Source organism: Phacochoerus africanus, chromosome 3, assembly GCF_016906955.1.
Source record: "Phacochoerus africanus isolate WHEZ1 chromosome 3, ROS_Pafr_v1, whole genome shotgun sequence".
Taxonomy (NCBI): domain Eukaryota; kingdom Metazoa; phylum Chordata; class Mammalia; order Artiodactyla; family Suidae; genus Phacochoerus; species Phacochoerus africanus.
The window spans coordinates 183,847,965-183,871,078 of record NC_062546.1 but is presented as its reverse complement, the minus strand read 5'-3'; the positions used below and the strand labels follow the sequence as shown (position 1 = coordinate 183,871,078).

At 41.9% G+C, this 23,114-nt stretch overlaps 1 protein-coding gene across 1 annotated transcript in view; it reads left to right on the top strand.

Annotated features, from left to right (window-relative positions):
* Positions 1–23,114, top strand: part of PECR (peroxisomal trans-2-enoyl-CoA reductase) — a 44,775-nt gene that overhangs the window by 20,715 nt on the left and 946 nt on the right. The window contains exons 4-7 of the mRNA XM_047773444.1: positions 60–141; positions 7,168–7,264; positions 12,688–12,798; positions 19,521–19,632. Of these exons, the coding sequence (XP_047629400.1) occupies positions 60–141; positions 7,168–7,264; positions 12,688–12,798; positions 19,521–19,632 (402 nt within the window). The remainder of the gene's footprint in view (positions 1–59; positions 142–7,167; positions 7,265–12,687; positions 12,799–19,520; positions 19,633–23,114) is intronic.

Below are 23,114 nucleotides of genomic sequence, written 5' to 3'. Positions count from 1 at the left end.
ATAGAGGATCGGGGAAAGGACACTATTTAATAAGACTTTCATTTGTCTGTACCCTGCAGTTTATAAGGCCTGGATGAAAAATCATGGAGGATCTATTGTCAATATCATTATTACTACTAAAAATGGAAATCCGCATGTGGCGTAAGTACTTTTATATATTTTCTTCCTATATCTTTGGGTTTGCCTTCTGAATATGGGGTGGTAGGGTAGGGAAAATTTCTGAAATCAAGATAATTAATCCGGAGTTCCCATTGTGGCTCAGTGGTTAATGAACCTGACTGGGAACCATGAGGTTGCAGGTTCCATCCATGGCCTCACTCAGTGGGTCAAAGATCCAGCGTTACCGTGAGCTGTGTTGTAGGTCGCAGACGCTGCTCAGATCCTGAGTTGCTGTGGCTCTGGTGTAGGCCAGCCACTACAGCTTCGATTAGACCCCTAGCTTGGGAACCTCCATATACCGCAGGTGCGGCCCTAGAAAAGACCAAAAAAAAAAAAGATAATCAATCCTTTTAATAAGTTGTGATCTCCAGAGTTAGCATTTCCTTTATTGCTGGAGGCCATAAGGGAAAGCCAGCATTTCCTTCATTGAACTTTAAAAATGTACTTCTAAAGTATTACTGTTCATATTAGGATTACTAGATTTTTCCAAGAAAATAAAAACACACAGGATGCCCAGTTAAATAATTGTTTATTTTAAGTATGTCCCAAATATTGCATGGGGCATACTTCTGCTAAAAATTACTTGTTGTCTCTAGTTCCCCGCCGTGGTGCATGGGTTAAGATCTGACTGCAGGGGCTGGGTTGCTGTGGAGGCTTGGTTTCGATCCCTGGCTCAGTGCAGTGGGTTGAAGGACCTGGCATTGTCACAGCTTCGGGGTAGCTCAGCGTCAGTTGGTGTAGGCCACAGCTGTGGCTCGGATTCAATTCCTGGTCAGGGAACTTTCATATGCTGACCGTGAAGCTATTAAAAAAAAAATTATTTGTTGTGTCTAGAAATTAAAATTTAACTGAATGTCGTATTTTATCTGGCGATCCTAATCCAGATGTAAGTAAATGTGGCTAGAGACATCTTTTTTGTTAAAGTGTGGAAATGAAACTTATTTATGCTCATTTAGATTTGAACATTGGATATACCCATTCAGTTTTAAACAAACTGCTGATAAATTGTTAAGCCATAATGTAATTTGACATATTTGTCTCTTATTCTGATTTTGATAAATTTCTATTTTGGAAACTGATTTTCTTTTTTTTAAAGAAAGGAGATCAAGGAACTCATTTGGCCTCCTGGCTCAGCACATTCTTTCACAGTAGTCTTAAATCCATTCAAATAGAAAAGTTCAAAAACAGTATATTGGGAAGGTACTTGAAAACCACAAGTTAAACTACTAGTTTAAAAGTCTGGTTTTTTTTTGTTTGTTTTGTTTTTTCCCCGGAGTTCTCGTCGTGGCGCAGTGGTTAACGAATCCGACTAGGAACCGTGAGGTTGAGGGTTCAGTCCCTGGCCTTGCTCAGTGGGTTGCCATGAGCTGTGGTGTAGGTTGCAGGCGCGGCTCGGATCCTGCGTTGCTGTGGCTCTGGCGTAGACCGGTGGCTACAGCTCCGATTCGACCCCTAGCCTGGGAACCTCCATATACTGCGGGAGCGGCCCAAAGAAATAGCAAAAGGACAAAAAAAAAAAGTCTGTTTTTTTTTAAAGAATGAATTTTGCTGATTTTTGTGTGTGTGTCTTTTTTTTTTGTCTTTTTAGAGCCGCACCCACGGCAGATGGAGGTTCCCAGGCTAGGGGTCCATTCAGAGCTGTAGCTGCCGGCCTACGCCACAGCCACAGCCACAGCAACTCGGGGTTCTCGCTGTGTTTGCAACCTACATACACCACAGCTCACAGCAATGCCAGACCCTTAACCCACTGAGCAAGGCCAGGAATCAAACCCTCATCATCGATACTAGTTGGATTTGTTTCTGCTGTGCTATAGTGGGAACTCCCTCCCTTCCATTTTTAAATTAAAATTAAAAAAAAAAAATTCCAACATATGGGAGTTCCTGTCATGGCGCAGCGGAAACGAATCTGGCTAGGAACCATAAGGTTGTGGGTTCCATCCCTGGCCTTGCTCAGAGGGTTAAGGATCCAGTGTTGTCATGAGCTGTGGTGTAGGTCGCAGACTCGGCTCGGATCTGGCATTGCTGTGGCTGTGGCGTAGAGTGGCAGCTGTAGCTCCAATTAGACCCCTAGCCTGGGAACCTCCATATGCCGTGGTGTGGCCCTAAAAAAAAAGACAAAAAAAAAATTTCCAACATAGGATTTCTGTTTTTATGAAGTGAACCTATCTTAGTGTTAAAAAACAATACATGCTAGTTTAATTTTGTGCTATTATTGCATGTCTGAGCCACCTCATTGCTAGTTTAAATAAACGAACAAGTGTAGAAGGTTGAGTCCTCTATACTCTTTTTACCCCAGACATAACTTGTTAATTAAGGCAGTGATCTTAATTCCTTTATAATTAATAAGTAATATGGAGGATGCTGTTTTGGCACTCTGTTAGTATTCTGTTGGCCATCATGATTTTACCAACCATCGTTGACCCTTACCTGAATTACTATTACTCTGGGGGTGTGAAATTGTTGACATTTCTGATTTCATAATTACTTCTATGTTTTTTAGCTGATGTTCTTCCATAAAAAGGCTCTTACACCACAACCATGACTTCTCTATATGTATGTTTATTATTATCATCATTACTGTTAATTTTTTGCATATATCATATGGAAGCACAGATTTTTCAAACTCATCATTTCAAAGGCACACATTGTCTCAAATTTGATAGTCATTTATGTTTCTGTGTTTCACTGTTACAAAGAATTATTTGATGAATAACACTGTAGAAACTTGCTTCATACTTGTGGAGGTGTATCTTCAGGGTACATCCTGGAAGTTGGTTTAATAGGTGAAGGGTAAATGTATACTATTAGGCATTTCCAGTTTCTTTCCCTTGTGCATTGCCATCAGCAATGAATGAGAGTGCCTGTTCCCCACAGCCTCAGCAAAAATGTGTCCTGTCAACTTCTGGACAACTCTCATGGGCAAGAAGTGGTATCTCGAGATTTCCTGTTGTGGCTCAGTAGGTTAAGAACCTGACGTTGTCTCTGGGAGGATGTGGGTTCAATCCCTGGCCTCGATCAGTGGGTTCAGGATCCGGCATTGCTGCAAACTGCAGTGTAAGTTGCAGAGGCAGCTCTGATCCAGAGTTGCTGTGGCTATGGTGTAGGTGGTAGCTGCAGCTGGGATTGACCTCTAGTCTGGGAACTTCCATATGCTGCAGGTGTGTCTGTTGAAAGAAGAAAAAAAAGAAAAAAAATGAAGGGAAAAAATGGTATCACATGCATCATCTTTTCATTTGTTGAAGGGCAACCTGGGTAACTCTTGTGTGTGTGTTTGAACTGTATTGCTGTCTTTGCACATGTTTTTCTGGGGTTCTGATCACTTTTTGACACTTTCAATGTCATCTAAGACTAGTTCGCTTTACATTACGATCTGTACAAAGGAGTTTAGACTGACTTGCTGATCTTTTGGGATATTGTCAATAATTACAAGGGCAAGAAATGGGCCAAAAGGCAATTCATATTGCCCATGGAGAGAGAATTCATGACTCAGATGCCTGTCAGCGAGTGAATGAATAAATAATCGCGTATCTGCATAATGTACTAATGCTCAAAACTAAAGAGGAATGGACTATTGATCATGCAACAATGTGGATAAATCTCAAAGTAATTATTCTGAGTGGAAGAAGCCAGATGGAAAAGAACATATATGTATGATTTTTTTAAATATGTTTAAGTCCTAGAGACATTTAAAAAACTTGTTAGGACTAGATTCACTGAGAGTTGAATATTAATTCTGCCTCCTATTCATAAATTACAGAAAGAAAAGGAAGCTGTGACAGCTTTTAAGGTAGTTTATTGCTCATAGTCTCTTCTAGCAGAGATTGTAAGACATTTCAGATCACATCTGATACAGAAATAGGGCCTTTGTATTTCAGAAAATCAGTGAAAGAATGTTTGTGAGACTTGCTATTCAAATGGTAAAATGAAATCTCACAGAATTGTCATCCAGATAAATGCCCTTCCTTCTCTCTTGGCTTTTGCTTTAGAAGAAGAGGGACTTGAGCAGGTCTTGCGTGACATAGTCACCATCCTACAGCCAATTGTCCACCGTCTGTTCTGTTTTGATGGGAGTCACTTGCCCTTCCTGGAAAGGAAGTTTACAAACCCTGTGGTCTATTCAGGCATCTCATCCACCTGGACCTGCTACTAATGCCAGCTGAAATCAAATCCTTCAGAACCCAGGATTGCTGCATAAGCCCCAAATCTCTGGATTCCGATACACTCTCTGCTTTTTCTTCACAAATGTCACAGATTCTTATTTTTATTTATTTTTTTTATCCTTGGAGACAGATTAAGATGGGCTGTTTCAAGATCCAGAGTAACTTTGAATTTCTGTATAATTTTCTGCAGTGCTGGATGCTATAGGGGAAGACGGCGTCTTTCCTCCCCTAACCGGAAGGACCAGATAGCTGGGGTTTTGAGGCTTTCACATCTGCCACGGATGGTCTTGACATCCACTGGCATTTTCACTGCTGACATCACATTCTTCTCTGTCAACTTTCTTTTTTTGATAAGTGATTTATTAAAAAATTTTTTATTAGAGTTGATTTACAATGTTCTGTCAATTTCTGCTGTACAGCAAAGTAACCCAGTTATACATACACATACATTCTTTTTCTTGTATTATCTTCTATCGTGTTCTATCAGGAGTGATCTGCCAACGTCTTTAGTTGAGTGTGGAAAGGTAGTCTGAAAACGCCATTGTGTTTGCACGGAGTTTCTATTACATGTCCTTCCCTTCATCCACTAACCTCGGGAGAACTGCGTAGGGGAGGGAAAATAATTTTCCTTCTGCCCTTCTGAGCTCTTCTCTGAGACCCTTGTAATAAGAGACAGATGCACAAGAAAAAAACAAATAGAAATTTATTCACATGTCTACCTCATATATACATGGGCGATACCCAGGGAAAAGTCAGTAACTGCCTGTCATGGCTTAGAATTCAGGATCGAATACTGTCTTAATAGGGAAGAGGGGAGGGGATATAGGCTTCTGGGGGAAGGGAAGCATATGATTTTTAGGAAAGCTGAATGGGCCCTTTGAATAATGGATGGGAGGGAGGTAGGGTAGTTTGTGACAAAGTTTGTCTGGATGCGATGTTGACGTCAGGTCTTCTCTCCTGTGACAGCAGTCAACCTTTCCTGGGTGATGAGACTCCCAGGGAGGGGATATGGACAACTGAATTCCTTCAGGCAGCAAAGGGGAGTTCAGAGAAAGCTTCTCTCTGCATTTGCTGGTTTTTAAGTGCCTACAGCTAAAAATAATCAACATAGCAGCATAGCCTACTTTGGGTGGCACATTTGGCTCTGCTTCACCTGCCTTTTTTCTTTTTTTTTCTTTCTAGGGTTGCACCCACGGCACATGGAGATTCCCAGGCTAGGAGTTAAATCAGAGCTACAGCTGCTGGCCTGCACCACACCCACAGCAATGCAGGATCCGAACGGCATCTGCGACCTACACCCCAGCTCCAGATCCTTAACCCACTGAGCAAGGCCAGGGATCGAACCCGTGGCCTCATGGATACTAGTCAGGTTTGTTAACCATTGAACCATGACAGGAACTCCCTTCAGCTGCCTCTTGCCCACAGTCCACAAACTGGTCCAGGTGCTCAAATTCAGAGAGTAATTTCCACCTCTCTCTCTCTACCTCTCAATTCTAGGAGTTTTCTTTCTTGGGAGGCTATTTGTTTCTGAACATCTGCCACTTTCTTCTTTAGGGGCTCCATATCACTGCTGAGCCTTTTCCTGGGATGAGAGGTGGGATATCACATGGTGGCCCCAGGGATGGGGTGGGGGGGCGCTGCATACAAGGGGACAGACGCTGCTAGGTCTTCTCACAGGAAGGGGCGGGGCTGGACTGTGCTTCCCACATAAGCACATCCGTTCTGCAACTGCCTCTTGCTCCTGGTGGTGTGGAGCAGCGTGTTCACCCTTCAGTCATCCTGCCCCCCTGGGTGTTGTTCCAAAAGGCATCCTTCTATTCCTGGTGGCAACAGGGCAAGGAAACTTGTCCTGTAAATCCATCCAGAACTGCTGGATGGTGTGGTGGCACGAGTGGTGGCCACATTTGATGGTGATGGGATAGCTCAGGTGATTCTAGCAGATGGAGTGGTTGGCTTCTGCCTGGGGTTCTACAGATACCACGGGGGGTGAGGTGGACTTTCTGCAGGAACGTTGGGCTCTGCAGGTACTCTAGGGGAGAGTGGATACAGCCCTAGATCTCAAATACTTGGTTCTGAAGGCCTTGGAATTAGACCCTAATATCTAAGCCATCGTATGCCTGTACCTTCTGTACCATGTGGATGCAGACCTAAATACTTTGAACCTCTTCTCTGGAAATATATATTAAAATTTACTTAAATGTTGGTATGTCTAGACATTCTGCTGATACTATTTCTAGCCTGACATAGGAACGTCATATCCCTTATTATCTAAAATTGATTTTAAAAACAACCACATTTATAACCCTCAAAATTACCAATATGTTTTCTTCCATAGTAAAAAGCTCTTCAAAATATTTGTCTAAGGAGTTCCCGCTGTGGCTCAGCAGGTTAAGAACCCAACATAGTGTCCTCGAGGACACAGGTTTGCTCCCTGGGCTTGCTCAGTGGGTTAGGGATCCTGTATTTCTGCAAGTTCAGTATAAGTCTCAGATGCAGCTCGGATCTGGCGTTGCTGTGCAGCTGCAGCTCTGATCTGATCCCTAGAACAGGAACTTCCATATGCCACAAGTGTGGCAATAAAAAGAAAAAAAATATTCCTCTTGTGCACATGGTGATTTGGGGAATCTTGTGTGGGCCTTGACTTATATTAGATTTGTTTGACTGTCAGATAACTGTGGTTTGGCTTTAATATTGAAGGATCTTGTTCTTTCTTACTGTTCAGACGGGGGCTCATAACAAGAATGTCTTCATGGGGCTCTGACAGGTCATGGGTACACCTGTCAGTTTAGTTACTGCAAGACATACTTAGCAGAGATTGACTGTAATGTTTGTATTTTGTATTTAAAAGGCATAGCGGAGCTGCCAGAGAAGGTGTTTGCAGCCTCACCAAATCCTTAGCTCTGGAATGGGCCAACAGTGGAATAAGGATCAATTGTGTTGCCCCTGTAAGTAAATGTTCAATAAGAAGGCTGTTGACAGATTGTGCAATTCTGATTCCAATTGTGTGGATTGATTTATTTATTAGTACACAGGTATACTAGAAAAGATTGGCTTTTAAAAATAGATAAAGGGGTTCCTGTTGTGGCGCAGTGGAAATGAATCCAACTAGTATCCATGAGGATGCAGGTTCGATCCCTGGCCTGGCTCAGTGAGTCGGGGATCCAGCATTGCCATGAGCTGTGGTGTAGGTCCAGACGCAGCTTGGATCCCAAGTTGCTGTGGCTGTGATGTAGGCTGGCAGGTGTAGCTCTGATTTGACCCCTACCCTGGAAACCTCCATATGCCACTGTGAAGCCCTAAAAAAAAAACCAAAAAAAAAATTGTGTAGTTGGAAACCAGCATACTACCCCAGTATTGTTTGAAGTAATTAATACTGCCAGATTTTCTCATCTTACTTTTACTCCTCCTGCCTCCCTCCCTGCTATGAATAACCTGTGTTGTAGTTATAAAACAGTAACAAATAGCTTTTTACTGTGTTAAACAATTTTTGAGTAATGTTTTTGGCTTTATAAACCCTTGAAGGCTACTGAAAGCAAATTAAAATAATTCTTGGGAGTTCCTGTCGTGGCTCAGCAGTGAGCGAACCCAACTAGCATCCATGAGAACTCGGGTTCAATCCCTGGCCTTACTCAGAGGGTTAAGGATCTGACATTGTGGTGAGCTGTGGCATAGGTTGAAGACATGGCTTGGATCCTGCATTGCTCTGGTTCTGGCGTAGGCCAGCGGCTACAGCTCCAATTCGACCCCTAGCCTGGAAACCTCCAGATGCCATGAATGCGGCCCTAAAAAAATAAAAAATAAAAATAATAGAACTCTTAAACAATTAAAATTTAGTTTATTTATATTGGATTTAAATGTTTTACTTGCAATTTATTTCCAGGTGAAAAAAAACATGAAAGTATTAGGAACATTTCCAGGTCTTTTAACCATAGTATGGTTTTCTGATGTGAAACAGGGATGTTTTAATGGAGGAGCAAATAGACTCCCCTTTTCCACTGTTCCCAACTAAGTGTCTCTCCGATCTGCTCATTTGGTTATGCTTTCAGAAACCAAGTCTTTTATGAAAAAATCCAGAGCTTGGCTGGTCATTAAGGGGAGGGGAGGATCATAAAACCCATTTGTAATAGTGGTTGACTGTACTTCTTTGACTGTGCTTCTTTGACTGTACTTCATTTCTAATGTTAATTTTTTGGGAGACGGGATTAAGATGGTGGAGTAGAAGGACTGGAGCTCACCTTCTCTCGTAAAAACAAAAAAATTACAACCAACTGCTGAACAACCTTCAACCAAATAGACTGCAAACTATCAAAAAAGATACCCTACTCTGGAAGAGGAGGCCACATCAACACAGTAGGAGAGGAGATTACACAATGTAAACAAACCAAAACCAACAATACATTAAAAGGATTATACATCATGATCAAGTGGGATTTATCCCAGGGATGCAAGGATTCTTCAATATCTGCAAATCAATCAGTGTGATACACCACATTAACAAACCGAAGAACAAAAACCATATGGGAGTTCCCATTGTTTCCCAGTGGTTCATGAATCTGACTAGGAACCATGAGGTTGCAGGTTCGATCCTTAGCCTTGCTCAGTGGGTTAAGGATCTGGTGTTGCTGTGGTGTAGCTTGCAGACATGGCTCGGATCCCGCATTGTCGTGGCTCTGGTGTAGGCCAGCAGCTACAGCTCTGATTCGACCCCTAGCCTAGGAACCTCTACATGCTGCGGGAGCAGCCCAAGAAATGGCAAAAAGACAAAAAACAAAACAAAACAAAACATATGATCCACTCAACAGATGCAGACAAAGCTTTTGACAAAAATCCAACACCCATTTCTGATAAAAACCCTTCAGAAAGTGGGCATGGAGGGAACCTACCTCAAAATAGTAAAGGCCGTATATGACAAACCCAGAGCTAACATCATTCTCAATGGTGAAAAGCTGGAAGAATTCCCACTGAGATCAGGAACATGATAAGGATGTCCACTCTTGCCACTACTATTCAACATAGTTTTGGAAGTCCTAGCCACAGCAATCAGAGAAGAAAAAGAAAAAAAAAAGGAATCCAAATTGGAAAGGAAGAAGTAAAACTATCATTACTTGCAGATGACATGATACGATACCTAGAAAATCCTAATGATGCTACCAGAACGCTGTTAGAGCTCATCAATGAATTTGGCAAAGTCACAAGATACGAAATTAACATACAGAAATTGACTGCATTTCTATATACTAACAATGGAAGATTAGAAAGAAAAATTGCAGAAACAATCCCATTTACCAACACATCAAAAAAAAAAAAATCAAATACCTAGGAATAAACCTACCTAAAGAGACAAAAGACCTGTACTCTGAAAACTAAGACACCAATGAAAGAAATCAAAGATGACACAAATATAAAGACATACCATGCTCTTGGATTGGAAGACTCAGAGTTGTCAAAATGACTATACTACCCAATGCAGTCTATAGTTTCAGTGTAATACTGATCAAATTACCAAGGAAATTTTTCACAGAAATAGAAAAAAATATTTTGAAGTGTGTTTGGAAGCACCAAAGATCCAGAATAGCCAAAGCTATCCCGAAAAAAAAAAGATGGAGCTGGAAGAATCAGGCTCCCTGACTTCAGACTGTACCACAAAGCTATAGTCATCAAAGCTGTATGGCACTGGTACAAAGACAGAAATATAGATCAGTGGAACAGGATAGAAAGCCCAGAATTAAACCCATGCACCTACAGTCAACTAATCTATAACAAAGCAGGCAAGAATATACATGGAGAAGAGACAGCCTCTTCAATAAGTGGTGCTTGGATAACTGGACAGCTATATGTAAAAGAATGAAATTAGAACACTCTCTAACACCAGGAGTCCCCATCATGACACAGCAGAAACAAATCTGACTAGGAACCATGAGGTGGCATTTTCGATCCCTGACTTCACTCAGTAGGTTAAGGGTCTGGCGTTGCTGTGAACTCTGGTCTAGGTCACAGATGTGGCTCAGGTCTGGAGTTGCTGTGACTGTGGTGTAGGCTGGCAGTGTAGCTCTGATTGGTCCCCTAGCCTGGGAACCTCCATATGCCGAGGGTGAGGCCCTAAAAAGCAAAAAAATAAAAAATTTTAAAAAAAAAGGAACACTCTCTAACACCATACAGAAAAATAAACTCAAAATGGATTAAAGACCTAAATATAAAACCAGATACTATAAAACTCTTAGAAGAAAACATAGGCCAAACACTCTCAAACATAAACCACAGCAATATCTTCTCAGATCCACCTCCTAGAGGAATGGCAATAAAAACAAAAATAGGAGTTCCCGTCGTGGTGCAGTGGTTAACGAATCCGACTAGGAACCATGAGGTTGCGGGTTCGGTCCCTGCCCTTGCTCAGTGGGTTAACGATCCGGCATTGCCGTGAGCTGTGGTGTAGGTTGCAGGCGCGGCTCGGATCCCGCGTTGCTGTGGCTCTGGCGTAGGCCGGTGGCTACAGCTCCGATTCAACCCCTAGCCTGGGAACCTCCATATGCCGCGGGAGCGGCCTAAGAAATAGCAACAACAACAACAACAACAACAACAACAAAAGACAAAAAAAAAAAGTTTCTGCACAGCAAAGGAAACTCTAAACAAAACGAAAAGGCAGCCCACAGATTGGGAGAAAATATTTGCAAATGAAGCGACTGACAAGGGATTAATCTCCAAAATTTATAAACACCTCCTGCAGCTCATTACCAAGAAAACAAACAACCCCATCAAAAAATGGGCAGAAGATCTAAAGAGACATTTCTCCAAAGAAGACATACAGATGGCCAAAAAACACAAGAAAAGATATTCGACATCACTAATTATTAGAGAAATGCAAATCAAAACCACTATGAGGTACCACTTTATACCAGACAGGCTGGCCATCATCAAAAAGTGTACAAACAATAAATGCTGAAGAGGGTGTGGAAAAAGGGAACTCTATTACACTTTTGGTGGGAATGTAAATTGGTGCAACCACTGTGGAAAACAGGATGGAGATTCCTCAGAAAACTAAACATAGAATTACCATTTGAGCCAGCAATCCCACTCCTGGGCATCTATCCAGAGAAAACCATGACTCGAAAGATGCATGTACTCCCATGTTCACTGCAGCACCATATACAATAGCCAAGACATGGAAGCAACATAAATGTCCATCAACAGAGGAGTTGATAAAGAAAATGGAATATTCGCCATTAAAAGGAAAGAAATAATGGTATTTGCAGCAACATGGATGGACCTAGAAAGTATCATGCTAAGTGAAGTTAGAGAGTGAGACACTAACGTCATATGCTATCACTTACATATGGAATCTTTTTTTTTTTTTTTTTAGTCTTTTTGTCTTTTCTAGGACCGCTCCCACGGCGTATGGAAGTTCCCAGGCTAGGGGTCCAATCGGAGCTATAGCCGCTGGCCTGCACCAGGGCCACAGCAACTCGGGATCCGAGCCGCAACCGCAACCTACACCACAGCTCACAGCAACGCAACACCGGATCCTTAACCTACTGAGCAAGGGCAGGGATCGAACCTGCAACCTCCTGGTTCCTAGTCGGATTCGTTAACCACTGTGCCACGACAGGAACTCCTACATATGGAATCTTTAAAAAAGGACACAGTGAACTTCTTTGCAGATCAGATACTGACTCACAGACTTTGAAAAACTTATGGTTTCCAAAGGAGACAGGTTAGAGGATGGGCTGGTGATTTGGGATGGAAATGCTATAAAATTGGGTTGTGATGATCATTGTACAACTATAAATATAATAAAATTCATTGAGTAATTAAAAATTAATTAATTAAAAAAGAAATGTTAACTTTTTGGAGTTCCCACTGTGGCTCCAGTACTGCCTAGTACCCATGAGGACACAGGTTCAATCCCTGGCCTTGATCAGTGAGTTAAGGATCCACTGTTTCTGTGAGCATACCTACACCACAGCTCAGATACCTCATTGCTGTGGCTGTGGTGTAGGCCAGCAGTTGCAGCTGAGATTAGACCCCTTGCCTGGAATTTCCATATGCTGTATGTATGGCCCTAAAAAACAAACAAACAGAAACCCACAAAACAACAACAAACAAACAAAAAGATGTTAATGTTTCTATTTTAAACTTAAACCACCTCATTGTTGATATTGGATGACAGACTGCCTTGATGTCTTTACAGTTAAAATTTAATTTTATATACTTTATTTTGTTCTTCTTTTATTTTTCAACATAGGGAACTGTTTATTCTAAGACTGCTTCTGACAACTATGGTCCTGCAGGACAAGTCTTATTTGACAAGTCTTTACAGTTAAAATTTAATTTTATATACTTTATTTTGTTCTTCTTTTATTTTTCAACATAGGGAACTGTTTATTCTAAGACTGCTTCTGACAACTATGGTCCTGCAGGACAAGTCTTATTTGAAAGGTCGTATGAGAAAATCCCAGCTAAGAGACTTGGAGTTCCTGAGGAGGTAATGTGTATTTCTGGTGTTGATTTGAATTACCCTGATTAATGCTTCAGAGATTTGTAGCATTTTGGTGTCCTTTTTACAGTCTAGTTGGCTAATAGAGAAGAGTGCTCACCTGCCATCAAACCATTTCCCTAGTGCTTTCTGGCTCTAGGGAATACAATCCCTGTGGTGCTTTGAATACTCGAAGCAGTTTATTCAGAGGGGAATATAGGGTGTATTAAGAGAAGCATGTATTTATTGTTTCATTGCTCTTTTCGCTACTTTGTTTTATCACAAAGTGGTGGCCTAGTGGTTAAGTATTTGGTGTTGCCACTATCGCAGCTCAGGTTCAATCCCTGGCCTAGGAACTTCTGCATGTGTACTGCAGGCATGGCCAAAAAAGTTAAAAATAAAATAAAATAGACTTGCATGTTAAATTTGAAAAGATATTGTTAAATATTTTGAACTGTTTTATTTATTTATATTTTGTCTCTTTAGGGCCACACCCACAGCATATGGAGGTTCCCCAGCTAGGGGTTGAATCAGAGCTGTAGCCAGTGGCCTATGCTATAGCCACAGCAATGCCAGATCTGAGCTGAATCTGCAACCTATACCCCAGTTCATGGCAAAGTGAGATCCTTAACCCACTGAGTGAGGCCACGAGAATCGAACCTGCGTTCTCATGGATACTAGTCAGATTCATTTCCACTGAGCCACAACAGGAACTCTTTAATGAACTGTTTTAAGCAAGGTGTTTGGATTTTTATTCTGAAAACTAAGAGGGATTTTAAAGAATTTTAATCAAGGGAATGATCTGGTTAAATTTTTATTTTTGAATAGAACACTTTTATGAACTACACTGTCTATATTTACTGTATTAAAATTGAAATTCAGAAATTTAAGAACTATTTATGAAATCATTTAAAGTAACCTTAATAAAGGCATTACATGCTATGAACATTTTAATGAAAAATAGCTACACTTTAAAATACAAAAGCAGGAGTTCCCGTCTTGGCTCAGTGGTTAACGAATCCGACTAGGAGCCATGAGGTTGCGGGTTCGACCCCAGCCTCGTTCAGTGGATTAAGGATCCGGCGTTGCCGTGAGCTGTGGTGTAGGTCGCAGACGTGGCTTGGATCCCGAGTTGCTGTGCCTGTGGCATAGGCTGGCAGCTACAGCTCCGATTAGACCCCTATCCTGGGAACCTCCATATGCCGCAGGAGCGGCCCTAGAAAGGACAAAAATAAATAAATAAATAAAATAAAATACAAAAGCAAACAATTTTTTTTACATTTGTATTGCATGTTTACCAGTCTTTTTTTTTTTCACAACTTTTAAAAAAAAGTTGTGAAAAAAAAAAAGTTGTGTAGAGTTACAGTTGATTTACAATGTTGTGATACCAAGCTCTTTAACATATGGCTTAATAAGATTTCCCTGATGACTCAGTGGGTTTAGGATCTGGCATTGTCACTTCTGTGGCTTGGGTTGCTGCTGTGGCACAGGTTCCATCCCTGGTCCAGAAACTTCCACATGATGTGGGTGTGGCCAAAAGAAAAATGTATGGCTTAATAGAAAACAGCAGAACTTTCGCATCTGCTTCTACATTCAATCTGTTGCAATATGTTATTTTATTTTTTTGCTTTTTATAGCCACACCCGAAACATATGGAAGTTCCTCGCCTAGGGGTCGAACTGGAGCTACAGCTGCCAGCCTACACCACAGCCACAGCAATGCGGGATCTGAGCTGCATCTGTGACTTACACCACAGCTCACAGCAACTCTGGATCCTTAACCCACTGAGCGAGGCCAGGGATTGAGCCCACATCCTCACGGGCACCAGTCAGAACCGTTTCCACTGTGCCACAGCAGGAATTCCCCATTGCAATTTGTTATCAAAGCATGTGTGGAAAATCTTGCTTCATGCAGATGGATAATTGGGAAAGGGAGCAGCATTTTAATAGCTTTTTCAGATAATTGTGGATATTCTTCATGGCACTTTCTTTTTTTTCTTTTCTTTTCTTTTTTTTTGGCTACACATGCAGCATATGGAAGTTCCCAGGCCAGGGATCAAATCCAGGCTGAGCCGCAGCCGCAACTTATGCCACAGCTGTGGCAACCCAGCATCCTTAAGGCAACCCAGGATCCTTACCCTGCTGCGCTGGGCTGGGAGTCAAATTCGAGTCTCAGCAGCGACCCAGGCTGCTGCAGAGACAACATCAGATCCTTAACCTGCTGTGCCACAGTGGGAACTACCAAGTGACATGTTTTTTTTTTTTCAGGGCCGCCCTTGTGACATATGGAGATTCCCAGGCTAGGGGTCTAATCGGAGCTGTACCTGCCAGCCCACTCCACAGCCACGGCAACGCAGGATCCAAGCCACGTCTGAGACCTAAACACAGCTCACAGCAATGCCAGATCCTTAACCCACTGAGCAAGGTCAGGGATTGAAGCCGTGTCCTCATGGATGCTAGTCAGATTCGTTAACCGCTGAGCCATGACGGGAACTCCAACAGTTTTCTTAAGAGATAGTTGCAATGTGGAATCTGAAACCATGTCAGTGAACATCTTGTACTCTGTTACATTAAAATCCCTTGATATTTCTTGCACGTTTACTGGATCTTTCCCCATAGATGATTTTGTAACATTGGACCTTGGTATATTTGGAAAATACTGGTTCACTGAATTACAGCCATCTTCTAAATGTTGACAGAATTTATTATGCAATATCAAAAGATTCCCATTTGTTAATATCACCACCGATCTCATCAAAAAAAAAATCTAGCACTAGGAGTTCCTGTTGTGGCTCAGCTGAAACGAATCCGACTGGCCTCGCTCAGTGAGTAAAGGATCCAGTGTTGTCATGAGCTGTGGTGTAGGTGCAGAAGCAGCTTGGATTCCACATGGCTCTGGCTGTGGTGTAGGCCAGCAGCTGTAGCTCCGATTAGATCCCTAGTCTGGGAACCTCTCTATGCTGTGGGTGTGGCCCAAAAAAGCAGAAAAAAAAAAAAAATCTAGCGTTAGGAAACTGCCAAGCTCATAGTGACATGTATCAGTTTTCCAAAATTCAAGTCTTCACTTGAAAGCTCAAATCTTGTCATTGACAACAAATACCATCAGTTGTTTCCAGCTGCTTGAAGAGACTCTCTCTTTGTTCATTTTTGAAAAAAAAAAAAGTCTGTGCCAAATACCCATGTGCAAATAACTGCAGTTTGTCAGTCATCCTTTCAAGTAAAAAATTGGTGTTTTATGAAAAAAGTGACTAGTTCAGTTTGCAACTCAAGCACATGTTCTTTTCCTTGGGTAACCCTTACACTTCCATAGGCAGCAGAAGAGCTGAAGGTGCAATTCCCACTCATCACACATGATATAAAAAGATGTGTACCTAATAGTCAAGATTAGTATTTTTTCATAATTTTTACTGCTCCTAATGGACCTTTGAAAATGAAACAGGAGTTTCTGTGTGGCTCAGTAAGTTGAGGATCCAGCATTGTCAACTGCAGTGACTTGAGTTCAATCCCTGGCCCAGGAATTTGCAATGCTGTGGGCACAGCTAAAAAAAAAAAAAAAAACAACAACTCTGTGATCTTTAATAAACAGAGGTGAAAATAAATAATGGAGCTAAAAGGTGTTTCCCACATATTTAAAGTGGATCCAAGTTGCTCAGTTCTAGTAGTGTTTATTGATTGATACTAAAATGCCTGTTAATGACTTAGTACTTCGAGTTTATCCATCAAATGTATTCCATTAACGTGAAAGTTTAGAAGAATCTATCTGAGGGTATTATAATCTTTCCTTATCTGATAATTATAAAAATTTTGTTAATTCAGTTTAGCTCCATGTTGAGCTCCAAAAGTAAGTCAGGCATCGTGAATATTTATGTCTTTTACCTGGCAGATAGTTTCATTTCAATTCAGTGTTATTTATTAGTGCCTCGTCCATTGGCAAAACACTGTATTGGAAGCAAGGCAATGAAAAAAATCCCTTTATTTGGGGGCAAGAGATGCAATTCCTTCACTCTGTAAACATTTATTTCAACATTATTTTATGCTAAACAATGTCAAAGTATGGGGCCACCACTCATTGTTTGAAACAAAACTCAGCACAAAGCCACATTTACTGTCAGGTCAGGCATAGTCTCTCAGAGTAGACTTTTTTTTTTGTCTTTTTGTCTTTTTAGTGTCGCACCGCAGCATTTGGAGGTTCCCAGGCTAGGGGTTGAATCAGAGCTGTAGCCTATGCCACAGCCACAGCAATGCAGGATCCGCAACCTACACCACAGCTCATGGCAACGCCAGATCCTTAACCCACTGAGTGAGGCCAGGAATCGAACTTGTGTCCTCCTGGATAGCACTCAGGTTCGTTTCCGCTGAGCCACGAAGAGAACTCCTCAGAGTAGACTATTGAGTTTATTTTTTTTCCCCAAGCGGGTAAGTATGGTTTTAGTGATTTGCAGACTTCAGAGGTCATGGTTATTTGGGTGAGAGGACACTCGTTTGGAGGATACTCAGAAAGGAGCTTATGGGAGAGTCTTCTTGACTGGCTGGCTTTCAGAATCAAGGAGCTCTCACTGATTGGTTGGCTAATAGAACATCTTCTCAGAGCGAGTTGTCATTGGTTGATTAAACAGAGTAAAACTAATTCTGGTGGCTCCTTGTCCCCTGGACCCATCTGCTCTTTCTCAGGAATGTGGGAAGTTTTAAATTATTAATTATTTTTCCCTTTTTAAAAAAAAATTAAAGTATAATTGATTTACAATGTTGTGCCAATTTCTGCTGTACAGCGTAGTAACTCAGTCATAAATATATATACGTTCATTTTTTTAAAATATTATTTTCCATCGTGGTCTATCCCAGGAGATTGGATATAGCATCCTGTGCTATACAGTAGGACCTTGTTGTTTATCCATTCTAACTATAATAGTTTGCATGTACTAACCCCCAACTCCCAGTCCATTCCACTCCCTCCCCTCCCCCCGGCAACCACAATTCTGTTCTCTATGTCTATGAGTCTGTTTCTATTTTATCAATAGGTTGATTTGTGCCATATTTTAGATCCCACATGTAAGTGATATCATATGGTATTTGTCCTTCTCTGCCTGGCTTACTTCACTTAGTATGATCATCTCTAATTTCATCCATGTCTCTAGAACTACTGTATGATCCAGCAGTCCCACTCCTGGGCATATATCCAGACAAAGCTATAATTCAGAAAGATACATGCACCCCTGTGTTTATAGCAGCACTATTCACAATAGCCATGACATGGAAATAACCTAAATGTCCACTGACAGATGAATGGATGAAAAAAATGTGGTACATATATACAATGGAATATTACTCAGCCATAAATTATTAATTCTGTACCAGCTCTGTCCAAAAAAATGTAGTAACGGTCACATCATTTTAAACTTTCTAATAACCATATTAAGGAAAATTTTTAAAATAGGTGAAATTAGTTTTTAAAATATGTTTATTTAACCCAATATGTCATTTTAACCTGTGATCATGATACAAGTTGTTAATGTGGTATTTTACATTCTTCTTTCCATACCAAGTCTTCAGAATCTGGTGTGTATTTTTATACTTAAAGCACATCTCGATTCAGACTAGCCAGATGGAAAGATTTGGTTGTGCCATGTGGCTATGGCCTCCATTTTAGACAATGCCATCCTGTACTAGCTGCTGGGGACACAAGGATGGAGAGAAGGATGTGCTGCCCTCCAGGGTCTCGGAGTCTCAAAGAGGCACAGCCACGTAAACACACACACTATAGTGCTCTGTTCAGAACCAGCACTAGGCTGAGGCAAGCAAGGCACACACACAATATTTTAGGACCAGTTCACTCTCAGGGTTGCACAGGTGCAGGGTCTGCCCCCACAGTGAGTGCCCCCTCGACTTGTTGCACCCCAAGCACCTCATTAGTCTCACCCTTGTCCCAGCCCTGCTTGGCAGCCTGATATGGTGGCAGATTCTGGAGCCCCCATCCCAGAGCTTCGAATTCAGAGGATCTCAGGTGGGGTCTCCGAATCTGGAGTTTTAGGAAGCATCCCTAGGGATTCTAATGCAGGGGTTTAAGATCACTCTTTTCAGAAACTCTGCCTGTGCCAAGACCCTCATAGGAGAGGTCCTTCACATCGGTGAAGTTAAGTTCTGTCTCTCTCTTTGGTTTGGGGAGTAGATGTGGTTGAACTCATCAGTTCCCTGTCTGAATGGGGTTTGGGGGGCTACAGTGGGATTCTGAACTCCCTCTGGTAGAAAGCTCCTGAGTTGCTGGACTCTGAGTTGCTGGGCTTTTGGCCTGAAAGGATGATGGATTGAACAAACTAGAATGCTAGTTTACTGTTAAACAGACACAGTGACTATTTCAGGGAGAAAACTGTAAAAGGCATGTGGTGGTGTTGTCAACAAGCGTGTGGAAGGAACTGCATTGCTTGAGATGGAAGAGAGCAGAGACTGAGCACTGTGTTCACTTGGGGCCACTGTACCTTGTGGGGTTGGTTTGACCCTGTCCAAGGCTCTCCTATCTTGCCCACACCCTAGTCATGTGCCTGAGTTTAATGATGCTCAAATAGAAAAGGCAGCTGTCTCTGTACCGTCAGATTGTAGGGCACTCAGACTGCTATTCTAGGCTGTGGAATTCATGTCACAGTCCTGAATTTTCAGGTGCATTTATTTGGAGTGAGAAGCAGCCCCAAATGAGAAGTATCTGACTTTTTGTATGCGTGTCTGTGCTTCTGTTCCCAGATCTCCCCCTTGGTGTGCTTCCTGCTCTCTCCGGCAGCTTCGTTTATCACTGGACAGGTGGTGGATGTGGATGGAGGCCAATCTCTGAATCTGCAAGGCTTTGAGATAGCAGGTAAACAGTCAAGAAAAGAGCAGTCACTAACTTTGCACACATTTTCATGCTCAGGTTTTCAAAATTTCTTTAGGTGCTTAAGAGATAAGAGCTTTGTTTTGTAGAACATCAAAAATGTCCAAAATGTTTATAGTTACATAATTTTTAAAGGCAATGTTCTTACAGAAAATACCTCAGTACCTTTATTATAGCACAATGGTTTACACATTAAAAACATTATATATGCATAAGTTGGTAGCATTTTAATTTTGAAAAATATTCTTAATATGAGTAGAAGGTATGTACAAGGAAGAGATAGAACAGAAGCAAGAAGATGCCATACTTTTAAGATTTACTATCTTTTTGTTCTTCCAGTAAATCGCTTGTATATCTGAGCAGCAGATCAGACCTGTTAGGTGGGGCAGGATTGGATGTTGCTATTTCACACTCTCTTTGGGTTATAGATTGAGTGAAACCATATACATTTGCTGTAGTCATTCATTTTTGGTGTACAAAACAGTAGTTTTATAAGACTCAAGCAAGGGTAGATATTACACACAGATTTTGTGTGTGTGTGTGTGTGTGTGTGTGTCTATTTCATGACTATAGACTGTAGAACTTTGGACTTGGAAAGGTCCTAAAAAAAGAAGTCCAGTATCCTAATTTCACAAATGACAAAACAAATGCATGGACATTAGAAGGCATGTCCAGAGTTCCCGGTGTGGCTCAGTGGTTAGTGAATCTGACTAGGAACCATGAGGTTGCAGGTTCGATCCCTGGCCTTGCTCAATGGTTAAGAATATGGCATTGCCATGAGCTGTGGTGTAGGTCGCAGATTCGGCTAGGATCCCCTGTTGCTGTGGTTCTGGGTTAGGCCGGTCGCTAATGGCTCCGTTTTAGACCCCTAGCCTGGGAACCTCCATATGGCGAGGGTGCAGCCCTAGAGAAAACAAAAAGACGAAAAAAAAAAAAAGTTGAAGAAGGCATGTCCAAGCCAATCACTCCCAAAATGTAGAAAAAGTTATAAAGTCCAAATATATCCAAACTGTTGCTAAAGATAGTCGATTGAATGGCTACTAAAGAATTGCAATATGGTTGATGTAACATATGCGTATTTGACTTTCACATCAGGGACCTCCTCTTTTCAACCTCCTCTTTCATGTGGTAATAGTCTCATCAAAGCTTCAGACCTTCTTTTCATTAACCACTGATTCTTTTGGACTGTAATTTTACTTATTATTTTCCCTTTCCATATATTTCTTTGCTAATAACCCAGTGTGGTGATGTCCCTAAGATACCATGGTTTTAAGGATCTCATTTGGAAATACAGAAATGCCTCTGTGGTCCTGCAGTATTGTTTTCTGGTAGTATTGAAAGTAGTGAGGGTGGGGGAGAATTTTTCCACTTGCCTCACCAGTAGAGTTGAGTTTGTATTTGTTTTCTTTTTAGAGCCACATCTGCGGCATATGGAAGTTGCCAGGCTGGGAGTTGAGTCAGAGCTGCAGCTGCTGGCTTACACCACAGCCATAGCAACATTACATCTGAGTAGCATATGCAACCTATGCCGAAGCCTGCAGCAACACCAAGTCCTCAACCCATTGAGTGAGGCCAAGGATCAAACCTGCGCCCTCATGGATACTCATCAGGTTCTTAACCCACTGAGCCACACGGGAGCTCCTGAGTCAGTATTTGTTAAAGTGAGGTACATTGGGGCTGTGGGATGGAAATCCTGTGAAATTAGATTGTTATGATCATTATACAACTACAGATGTGATAAATTCATTTGAGTAATAAAAAAAAACACCCCCCCAAAAAAATAAATAAAGTGAGGTACGTTGTTTTTTCCTTTACAAAGGGGAAAAAACTAGAGGTGGCTGCATCTCCAGGCCTCTAGTGAAATTATTTTCTTTTGAAATTCTAACACTGCTTTTTTTTTACCAGTACAAAAAACATTTTTAAAGTTTTTGAAGAAAGCAGCCACATCCATCTTTTAGCTCATGTTCTTGGAAAAATTAATTTCTATAAGCCTCCATTTTCTTTTTTTATAAAGTGAGGTTCCATATAGTATTCATCTCAAAAGGTGTTGGGAGGATTAAATTCGTTCATGCACATTTAAAGTCTTGTGTCACATAGGATGCTTTTAGTTACAACTCAAACTGGCCTAAACCTCGAAGGAATTTGTTGGCTGGAATAATTGAAACGCAGGTGAGACCTGAGTCTGCCGCCCAGTGATCTCATCAAGGGCATTTTTTTCTTTTCCCTCTGTTTTTGCCGCTATGATGTTGGCTGTATCTTAAGATGGAGTTTGTTAGTTGCAGGACTACTGCCTGCCGTTTCTGAAGCTACACAGTCCTTTGTTCAGTTCCAGCTGGAAAGAGGCAGAAGGTAGAGGATGATTTTGTTTTAGCATTTCTAACCAAATTCTGAGATCTCCTCTGCTTGGGACCAGCTGATGCAAATGTCCACCCTCAACAAATAATCCCAGTCAGGGGAGCAGCGTGCACTTATGACTCAGATCTGTCAGTGATCTGAGTAGGGTCACTTCCCCAGAACCTTATGGATTTCTTTTTTTTTTTAATGGGTTTTTTTTTTTTTGTCTTTTTGTGATTTCTTGGGCCGCTCCTGCGGCATATGGAGGTTCCCAGGCTAGAGGTCCAATCAGAGCTGTTGCTGCCAGCCTACACCAGAGCCACAGCAACGCGGGATCCAAGCCGCATCTGCAACTTACACCACAGCTCACGGCAACGCTGGATCGTTAACCCACTGAGCAAGGCCAGGGATCGAACCCACAACCTCATGGTTCCTAGTCGGATTTGTTAACCACTGCGCCACGATGGGAACTCCCCTTATGGATTTCTAAATGGAAACTGAGGCTTTTGGAGAAAGGAGATGGGAGATGGGAGACAGGATGCTGGGGGCGCAACTCTAAGTGTCTGGTACAAAGTAAGTATATTTTAGGAGTCCCCCATGTGACTCAGCAGAAACAAACCCAACTAGTATCCATGAGGACGCATGTTCGATCTCTGGCCTCATTCAGTGGGTTAAGGATCCCACAGCATTGCCATGAGCTGTGGCGTAGGTCACAGATGCGGCTTGGCTGTGGCTGTGGTATAGGCCGGCTACTGCAGCTCCAATTTGACCCCTAGCCTGGGATCTTCCATATGCTTCAGGTACAGCCCTAAAAAGACAAAAAAATTTTAAAAAATGAAACAGGAGTTCCCATCGTGGCGCAGTGGTTAACGAATCTGACTAGGAACCATGAGGTTGAGGGTTCGATCCCTGGCCTTGCTCAGTGGGCTAACGATCTGGCGTTGCCCTGAGCTGTGGTGTAGGTTGCAGACGCGGCTCGGATCCCGCGTTGCTGTGGCTCTGGTGTAGGCCTGTGGCTACAGCTCTGATTGGACCCCTAGCCTGGGAATCTCCATATGCTGCGGGAGTGGCCCAAGAAATAGCAAAAAGACCAAAAAAAAAAAAAAAGAAAAGAAAAGAAAAAAAAAGAAACA